Here is a 10,979-nt window from a genome sequence, read left to right on the forward strand (position 1 = left end):
AGAGTGTCTTGATTTCAAGGTCCTACAACTGCTGGGTCCATAGCACCATCTGTGTACCATCAAGCAACTTCCTTCCTGTGGTTCAGCCACCCTCACTTCCCCCTCCCTTCCATCCGTGACTGTGCTGCCCTGGACAAGGTTCTACCTCCATCTGATTTATGCATCTTATTATCTGCCCTAGTAGGATGCATAAAGTGCCGTTCTCGGGAAGTAGCTCATAACGGACTTCGCCTGATTGCTCCTTCTTCCAATTTCCTGCTTAGCATGTTCTCAAATGTACACAATCCTAACTTGTACACTGTTGGGTTAACAAACTATTCCCTAAATTTGCTCTAAGTCAGGGCTTCTCAACTATTTCTATTGTTAACATTTGTGTAAAATATAATAAAATTGAAATAGAAAATAATAAAAAAATCAATGCAGAGTTCCAATTTTTAAATTAAATTTAACAGGCTTAAAAAAACTTAAGTGGCTACATGATTTTCTAAAGACTGAATCGCCATTTCTGTACTGATCTTACTGTGGACTGGCAACACAGTTTGAGGGAGGGTCTCAAAATCTGAGGACCACACTTTGTATGGCACTATTGCTGTACAGGTTCTTTGCCATCTAAAGAATGCTTCTCAAGTGACAGGATAGGGACTCTTACTTCCTCTGTGTGCTCACCCTCTATTGATCTAGTAACAGGTGACAGGATGGGGACTCTTATTTCCTCTGTGTTCACCCTCTACTGATCTAGTAACAGTGTTCTTTACGAAAACAGACAGTGATGAATGATTCAGCCTCCTTTTTATGTAAGCCTTCCTATTTTTTGTAAGTAGACTATCATACCAATTTCAAAATAACTATTAAAAATGGGGATATGCATGCAAGTGAAAATGTCAAGCCACAGGCAGTTTTATTAAGCTATACTCTTTTAAAATGGTTTTGATTACAGAATTAGTTCTTACCCTGAACCTTGTTCATCACTCTAATCACATGCCTAGTACAGGCCTTGCAAAGAGGGGGCATGAGATAATTATTAACGGAATAAGATAATCTAATGGGTGCAGCCAAGGTGATGAGTGTAAGTAATTTTTTAAGAAGTAATTTTAGGGTTTTAAATTAGTCCCAAAAGCCCCCTTATAAAATAAGTCAGAAAGGTAGAGTTATGTGCCATGAGTGAGACTAGGAAAGCAGTAAAAGTCTCTACTCTCCTGATTTCCTTTTTTAATGTTTTCAATTATACTACAGGCAAAACATTGTATATTATGAAAAGCATTTCCATACATTATAGTTATTAGGACAATAAAACCTAAATTATAGAATGTATCATAGTCTTACCGGTTCCTTCCCATCCATGGCTTCAAGCCAGAGTTTCCTATTAGCTTCTGAGAAGGCCTGTAACGTGATGATCCCATGCCTATTAAAAACAAATATTGTATATATTTACACATTTATTACTTTTAAATCCTCCGTTAGCTAAAAAGATAAAATTTGAAGAAAAAAAGAGAAATGAAGAGAGAGGAGAAAACATAGGAACTTTTTTTTAAAAGAAAAGATTGAAGTATAATACTTTCAGAAAATCACTGGGCATGCAAAAAATGTTTTAATTCTAACGATCACAGGTGGTAAAACCATTAAGTGTTTTCAGTATAGGACAGTCTGAAGGAGACTAGTTTGAAACGATTTCCCTTGAAATGATCAAAAAGGTTGAGAAAGTCACATTCTTCAAAGCCATCTATGAATTCCACAATATGAGAACTCGACCCTGATGTGGTACAGTCTAGTCACTAAAAACAATTACAATTAATATGCAACAATGTGGAAAGCCTCATACCATAACTAGGTAATATTTAAAAAGACACTAAAACCAAAGCATTTCTCTATTCCATGATGACAATATTGAAATGAATTCATTTAAAAATAATTCTCTCCCATGCAGTCATTCTGAAATAGTTACTTGAGGATATACTTAAAGAAAGAAACAAAAAGTAGGGGGAGGAAGGGAGTAAACTGGCATATGGAGGAAAAGATATAAAATATAAAAAAGGAATTTACTTAAACAGAAAATTGAGGGATCTGTGAAGAGGAACACTGAGATGAAAATTTTATTATAAATATTTTATAATTAAAAACCTGGAATGACAAATAATAGCCTACATCTCTTCTGCAAATGAGAACACAGATCATGAGAATCCTGAATATATATCAAGATAATCTGATGTTGGAGAATTTAAGCCAGTGTAGTAATACCAACAATAAAATACTGAAAATCAGTATTTGTTGGATATTTACTATGTGACAGGCACTGTGTTATGTTTCCTTAATTCTCTCATTTAATCCTGAAAACAATCCTTTGAGGTGGATACTTATTATCCTTAATTTACAGATGAAAAAACCTAATTACAAAGTTTAATAAAGTGCTCCAAGGTTATATAACTGGAATATGTTAAGAGAAAGCACTAACATGTTGGTATTTGTCTACAAAGAAAATCCAGAAGTCTCTACACAAAACTATTAAAACTAAAAAAGAGTTCAGCAGGTAGGTCAGATAAGAGATTGATATATAAATAAACTAACAGCCTCTCTATGCAGTAATCTTAACCATTTACGAAAACAAAATTCAACTCATAAAAAAGAATCCTATTCAAAATAACAATAAAAAGAAGGTACCCAAAAGTAAATTTTAAAAAAGATATGTAAAATATTCAAAAAGAGGTTTATTCCACACCCATTGAAAACTTTACTGCAACTCCAGTCAAAATCCCAAAAGATATTTTGAGAAACAAGGGGAAACTTAATAAGTGGATCTTAAAACTCATAAGAACACAAGGCAAAAGAGTCAACATAGTTTAAAGCAGCCTAGGAATAGGGTCATTGCCATACTAGATATGGCATACCTTGATGTATTTCTCTTTGCTTGATTGAGCTTTGCAGGTACTGCTTTTTAACAAATTGATGGTTTGTTTGGGTCAACTCTGTGTTTTGCATGTCTATCGGCACCACTTTTCCAACAACATTTGCTCACATCATGTCTCTGTATCACATTTTGGTGATTCTCGCAATATTTGGAATTTTTCATTGTTATTATATCTATCATGTGATATATGAACAGTGATCTTTGGTATTACTATTGCCATTGTTTTGAGGTGCCATTAACCATGGCATAAGACGGCAAACAGTCAATACAAGTTGTGTGTACCACTGCTCCACTGACTGGCCATTTCCCCATCTCTCTCCCTCTCCTTAGTCTTCCTATTCCCTGAGATACAACAATATTAAAATTAGTCCAATCAATAATCTCATAACATTCTCTTAAGTCAGTGCCTTATCCACAGCAAGGCCCTAACTGTCTTCAATTTTATGAAGGTTGAGAGAGATGAATAAGCTGCAGAAAAAAATTATGAAGCTAGCATACTTCATGATGTTTGAGGAAGGAAGCCATTTGCATAATATAAAAGTATAAAATGAAGCAGCAAGTGCTGACGTAGAAGCTGCAGCAAGTTATACAGAAGATCTAGCTACAATCATGGATGAAGGTGGCTACAGTAAACAACAGATTTTCAATGTAGACGAAATAGCCTTCTCTTGGAAGATGCCCTCATTTAGGACTTTCACAGATAGAAAGAAGTCACTATCTGACCTCAAGGCTTCAAAGAATAGGTTGACTCTTGTTAGAGTTAATGTAACTGGTGACTTAAGTCAGAGCCAATGCTCATATATCATTCTGCAAATCCTAGGGTTCTTAAAAATTATGCTAAATCTGCTCTACCTGTGCTCTACAAATGGAACAATAAAGGCTGAATGACAGCACATCTGTTTACAGCAAGGTTTACTGAATATTTTAAGCCACTGTTGAGACCTACTGCTTAAAGAGGCATATTTAAATATTTAAATATTACTGCCCATTGACAATACAACTAGTCACCCAAGAGTTCTGATAGAGATTTACATGGAGAATAATATATTCATGCCTGCTGACACAACATCTATTCTGTAGCACATGGATCAAGGAATAAGTTAGACTTCTGAGTATTATTATTCAAGAAATAAATTTCATTAGGCTTTCACGGCCATAAGTAGTGATTCCTCTGATGGATCTGGGTAAAGTACACTGAAAACTTTCTTGAAAGGATTCATCATTCTAGATGCCATTAAGAACATTCGTCCCTCATGGGAGGAAGCCAAAATATCCATATTAACAGCAGTTTGAAAAAAAATTGATTCCGACTCTGAGGGATGAGTTGGAGGGGTTCAAGACTTCAGTGGAGGAAGTTACTGCAAATGTAGTGAAAATAGCAAAAATGCTAGAATTAGAAGTGGAGCCTTCTAGAAGATGTGACTTATTGCTGCAATCTCATAACAAAACTTGAAAGGACTATTTGCTTCTTATGGATGGGCAAAGAAAGTGGTTTCTTGAGATGGAATCTTCTCCTGGTGAAGCTGCTATAAACATTGTTGAAATGACAACAAACGATTTAGCATATCATATAAACTTAACTGACAATGCAGTAGGGCAGGGTTTGAGAGGACTGACTCCAATTTTGAAAGATGCTCTACTGAGTAAAATGTTATCAAACAGCATTGCATGGTGCAGAGAAATCTTTGTTGAAATGAAGAGTCAATTGATGTGGTAAACTTTATTGCTGTCTCATTTTAAGAAAACGGCCATAGCCATCCCATCCTTCAGTAACCTCCATGCTGATCAGTTAGCAGCTACCAACATTGAGGCAAGATCCTTTGCCAGCAAAAAGATTACTACTCACTAAAGACTCAGATGACCATTCACATTACTTAAAATATTTTAAAATTAAGGGATATATATTTTTTACACATAATGCTATTGCACACTTAATGGACTACACTGTAGCATAAACATAACTTTTATAAGCACTGAGAAACTCAGAAATTTCTGTGACTCAGTTTATTATGATATTTGTTTTATTACAGTGGTTTGGAATCTAACCTGCAATATCTCTGAGTTATGCCTATAGTTATAGGCTATGGTTTATGAGCATATATAGCAAGTCATCGTATACGAGGTGTATACACGGATACACATGATAAGCTAGTGGATTCAGAATATTGTGTTAGTAATGCAGGAGAAGAAAGATAGATCATGGATTACAGAGCAGAGAGCAAGAAGCATACCCCTTCTTATCATAAACTTAAATTATAAACTTAGATTCATGACATTTATCTCTCTTCCATTACTTTGGGCGAAGAATACCCAGAACAGTGCTTTGCACACAGTAGGCATCCTGGAGGCAGTAAACTTAGTTGGCTGAAAGAAGCTTATGGTATTCCCACCTGCATCCTATTCCTTGGAAGCAAGGCCACCAAGCTCCAAAAAGCCCACCAAAAGGCTGATCCTGGAGCCATGAAATATGCCATTGGATTCCTTCATGGTGATGAGGACCACGAGGCCACTACATACACTTTCTCCTAATACAGTCATTTATATTGATTTTTCTGATTCTGCTTTGAGTGATGCTACTGTTTTCTAGCATCCTAGATTGGATTTGCTTTTTCAAAAGCATTATGCAATAACAACATGAAAGAGTGAAATAAACATGTATACTATTTTTTAAAAGACTAAAAAACACTTGAATGCTTTTTCATGTTTACATTTAAATACAGAAAGAGACACAGTTTAGCTTATGAAAAAAATAAAGTGAAAAGAAAAGCTCAAACCTTTCAACTACTTCTATGTCAAAGCAGAATCGTTTATCAATTGAATCTGTCTTTCGTCGGATGCAAGATTTTAATTTAAACATTTCCGGTGAGCTAGTAACAAGGCCATTCTGAAACAAGAAGAGTACCATAGTGTTAACACGCTGACAAGGTGAATTGAAATATATTAAATACATGAGCTCAAGTTGCCACATTAAAATGTTTAACAGTATAGGTTACGTATATAGGTCACAATCATGCCCTGTCTTTTTTTGATGCCTAATGTTAGCTGTCCGATCATAATACATAAAACTATTTGTTAATTAATGGCATATGTATGTTTTATTTAAAAGAATGATGTAACATGCCTGTCCAGTACCCTTCAACATATTTACTTACAATGCTAAATTATACTATAATGTACATTCCCTCAATACTTAGATTTAGAAAAGGTATGAAGTTTCACAGTCACTTAACGCCATAATTGGATATATAGAGTGCTTGTTAGGATACAATATTTGTTGCTCTTAATCAAAACTCCCTGGATTGCAAAGAGATTAGTATCATGTGTGTGTCTTTGTATTAGAGCCTTAAACGATAACTAGCTCAGGTTTACAAGAGAGCTACCGAAATAATATAGTTCCAGTATATACATGACATAATGCTATTGCTATCATATATATCAGGGTGGTGGAAAAGTAATTACAGTTTTTCCATTAAAAGTAATGGGAAAAAATGCAATTACTTTTGCATCAACCTAATACCATGTGATTGTTTTGCTGGTAACCCACTGCTGCTAAAACTGACTCTCTGGACAAGATCCAACCTAGGCCACATTCACAGGAATTCTCTTCTGTAACTGAGATGCCAGTCTATTTGAAGGGGAACATTTATCTAATGTGTGGTTAATTCTATATTTGGTTGTGCATGTCATCAATTTATTAATGGAATTTTGGCTTGGTCTACTTACATTATTAACTCACTATCACATAAGTTGGATTTACAGTAGTAACTATTAGAGTAGAAACTAGGTGTGTTGTGGCACTTAACAACTTCCCAGGATGGTAGCAACTAAGGTTTCTTTTTCTCTGGTATGTTCTCCTTTATTTTATGCCTTTCAGTTTGAATTATTAGACTCTGATGAATGCCCAAGTACAATAAGTTTCAAGTGACGTATTTGAGTATGTGTCTAAGTTAGATCAACATTTACCTCTGCCATGATCTATACCACTAATTATCTGGGCGAGGCACTTACTTTCTACTAACTTTATTTCCTAATCTATTAAAATAAGGCTGGACTAATTATCTTCAGTGTAACTCCCAGCTTTAGGGTACTTAGATTGTGACCTAATTAATTCACAAGTTCAATCATTTGCCATATCCATCCTTTAAATCACAAGAAGATTATATGCCACAGACAATAAAGCTCTCTGCAGCATTTCCTCAAACAAAGTACACTGTATTCTACATTGTTCACTAGCCATGTGAGACATTCAGTGACCAATTTACTTTTGGGGTAAATGAGCATCTATTGGTTTCTTCTGAGAAACCTTGTTAGCCAGCATTTTGGTAAACAGTATGCAGTGTGGAAGGGGACAAGGCATGCAGGAGCAAATGCAGCCTCCCACAGAGGCCACCCAGGGGAAAGACACAGAATCCCTGAGCCTGCTCCAGCCACTGACACTCCCTCCCTGGGCTGCTAGCCAACCAACAGCATAGACAAATAACTCTGCTGCCGGAAATGTGAGATGACACCTCTGTAATCTACTGAAGGATCCCTACATTTAACTCGACTGCTTATAAATATGTCATGGCCAAGTTAAAGGAAGACCCTGGCTACTCTTTTCAAGTCATTCAGCTCATAAAAATGAGAGAAAACATTTGACTTTCTATTTTTTTTTGTAAATGTGTACATGTTAACTAGAGAAACAAATGTGATTTTTTTTTCTTTTAATTCCATTACTTAAATAACAAACAGTTTAAAAAACAAACAAAAAACAAAACTAACTCACCATTTTCCCACTGGATTTCATTTCTGAAACACTCATTGTGAATGTTTTACTTCCCTTATCATATGTACAATAATGTTTAATCCATGTAAAACCAAGTGGACCTAACGTAAGGAAACAAAAAATATTTTCAGATTTTGTTAATAAATGATTTGTATCAAAGTTTGCACATTCTTCAGTGCTATGATACACAACTGAGTATCTCCATATACCATGCTAGTTTGTAACATTTACCATGCATGAGAAAGAACAGAGAAACAGCAGTATAGGATAGAGAGTCTTAGAATCAGACAATATGGCTTTTACTTGTAGCTCTGACACCGACTTTTTAAAACTTGTAAGTTACTTTGGATCTGAACTTCAGTTATTCCATCTGTAAAAGTGGTATACTTGTACCCCACAGAGGAAGGAAGAATGAGGAATAAGAGTCTGAATTGTTAAAAATGGTCTCCTTACTTCTACCTGTATTCTTTACTCTCGTAACTGTCAGATATATATTGTTTAAAATGTAGTCAGGTCACTTCATTCCTGTATTCAGAACCCTCTAGTGCCTTCCCATCTTACTCCCGATAAAAATCAAAGAGCCTATTATCCACAAGGTTCCAAGTGAGTGGCCTCCCATTCTTTTCCCCATCTCACATCCCACTGCTTTGTGCCTTGTGCACTCAGTTCCAGCTACACTGCCCCGCTCACTCAGTTCCAGCTACACTGCCCCGCTTGCTGGTCTTTGAACACAATGGAGGCATTCCTACCCAAGGGCATTTGCAGTTGCTGTTTCCCAGGCCTGGACTACTTTTCCTTTAGATACCTGCATGACTTGCACTGTTACCTCCCTTCAGGCCTTTTCCTAAATGTAACTTTCATAATATGGCCTTTCCTGGGGAGATATCTAAGATCTAAACACCCTCACCTTGATACTTATCTCTCTTTCTTGCTTTCATTTCTTAGCAATTATCACTGTCTGAAATATGATTTGTTTCACTAATTTAAGCCATTTATTGTGTGTCTCTGTCACAAGATTTTAAGAATCTATGTGAGCAGGAACATATGATGTTCAGCTGACTAGAATATGAATTGCTAATCCTTACAACAGAGCCAGACATACAGTTGTCAGTCAATATTGACAAATGAATAATGAATAAAGGAATGAGTCACGCATCTAAGACTTTACTAAGTTCTAAGACTTTACTGACCTTAGAGTTATTTCCTCTTACTCCTAATCTGGAAAAAACAAATTCAAATTACTCTTTAAAATGAAAATAATTTCCACTATCTACATGAGAAGGAACTTGTATGTGTAATGTTCACTTTCTTTTCCCCCCAAAATACCATGTAACCTTTTCCCATAGCACCCATGTTATTGTCCAGTATTCTCCTTAGGAAATTTACCAGAGAGTAGAATGCATTGTTAGTTCAATGTTTCCATGACCATGGTGGAAGACCTTCAGTTTTCCCATAGGGAAGCCAGGTATCCTGCACCCAAGCACCATAGTGGGCTGAGTGGATTGAAAATGGTGTTTGTCTGGGGCCTATCATGGGGAGGGGGGAGGAGGGAGGGATTGCATTGGGAGTTATACCTGATGTAAATGATGAGTTGATGGGTGCTGACGAGTTGATGGGTGCAGCACACCAAAATGGCACAAGTATACATATGTAACAAACCTGCACGTTATGCACATGTACCCTAGAACTTAAAGTATAATAATAATAAAAAATTAAAGAAAGAAAAAGAAAATGGTGCTTGTTTTCTATGTATTAATAGCATCTCCATCCAGGGACCCATCTTGCTTAACACCTGAATTTTCTAGCAGCTACTATGCACATATTTTGCTGGCTTCATTTCAGAACCATGTTTAAAAGAAAGAAATTGAAATATTAAAAACTACCTCTTGAGAAAAGTGTTTCATGAGCCATTTAATTTTTTTCTTTAATAATAATGCCCTTGGTATCAAGTTTAATACTTAAGCCACTCCAGATTTTAAAACTGCAGGGTGCAGTCATACACTTTATCATCACAAAAGACTATTACAATTAACTTCAATTCCATTTGGGGACCATTTCACACTATAATACTTAATAATACTTGTTGATAATTCTGTTACATGTGATGTAAAATACCTAAAGACTTAAGAGCTAATTAGTGGAAAGTGACTGGACAGATATTCTCATATGTAGTGACTTCATTACATAGGTAGCAATATATGAAGCAATATTAGCTATAATTTTAAAATAGAGCTGCTGCAATGCTTTGATGACATTTTAAACCAAAGACCCTTTTTCCTGCCTCCATCTTAAGTTCAGAACCTCCTGCATTTAATCCTCGAGTTTGCTGCAAACACATGCTGCTTTCTTTAAAGCTGATTGGCACTAGGCCAGGGCAGATGCTCTTAGACAAGCAATTCTAAAGTCCCCAAAAGTGTCTGGGAAAATAAAAATTGATTACAGCTCTAAAGTTGCAAAATAAAAGCTGTTTAATTATCTTACCCAGTAATCATTTAAGTTGCTAAGATGAATATTTGCAGTGTGGAAGGGGAATGAACATTCATCGAATACCTTCTTAGTGCCCATATTTTATCTAAGAACCTTTATAACAGACATTATAAAGAACATTTTAAGAAAACAGCCTGCGACCGAGAGCTGGCAATACTTTCATCAATAGGGCATGTGACTGAAGTTGTTCTTTTTAGAGAAATGATATTTTCAAGCTGTTTTAAGAATTAAATGAGACAGGCCAGGCATGGTGGCTTACGCCTATAATCCCAGCACATTGGAAGGCCAAGGCGGGCGGATCACAAGGTCAGGAGATCGAGACCACGGTGAAACCCTGTCTCTACTAAAAATACAAAAAATTAGCTGGGTGAGGTGGCGAGTGCCTGTAGTCCCAGCTACTCAGGAGGCTGAGGCAGGAGAATGGCGTGAACCTGGGAGGCGGAGCTTGCAGTGAGCCGAGATTACACCACTGCACTCTAGTTTGGGCGACAGAGTGAGATTCCGTCTCAAAAAAAAAAAAAAAAAAAAAAAAAAAAAGATTAAATGAGACAAATATAAATTGCAAAGAATAGGAAGAGCCCATAGTAAGCATGGTATTATTATTATTGACAATATCAAGAAAGGAGGGGGCGGAGCAAGATGGCCGAATAGGAACAGCTCCAGTCTCCAACTCCCAGCGCAAGCGACACAGAAGACCGGTGATTTCTGCATTTTCAACTGAGGTACTGGGGTCATCTCACTAGGGAGTGCCGGATAATCGGTGCTGGTCAGCTGCTGCAGCCTGACCAGCGAGAGCTGAAGCAGGGCGAGGCATCGCCTCACCTG

General features: G+C 36.5%; 1 protein-coding gene across 1 annotated transcript in view; it reads right to left on the minus strand.

Moving 5' to 3' along the window:
* ARHGAP42 (Rho GTPase activating protein 42) overlaps positions 1–10,979 on the minus strand; it is a 327,325-nt gene that overhangs the window by 45,993 nt on the left and 270,353 nt on the right. The window contains 3 exon segments of the mRNA XM_017887227.1: positions 1,295–1,402; positions 5,677–5,786; positions 7,668–7,768. Of these exon segments, the coding sequence (XP_017742716.1) occupies positions 1,295–1,402; positions 5,677–5,786; positions 7,668–7,768 (319 nt within the window).

The sequence above is a fragment of the Rhinopithecus bieti genome, unplaced genomic scaffold (genome assembly GCF_001698545.2).
Source record: "Rhinopithecus bieti isolate Rb0 unplaced genomic scaffold, ASM169854v2 scaffold_14936, whole genome shotgun sequence".
NCBI lineage: Eukaryota > Metazoa > Chordata > Mammalia > Primates > Cercopithecidae > Rhinopithecus > Rhinopithecus bieti.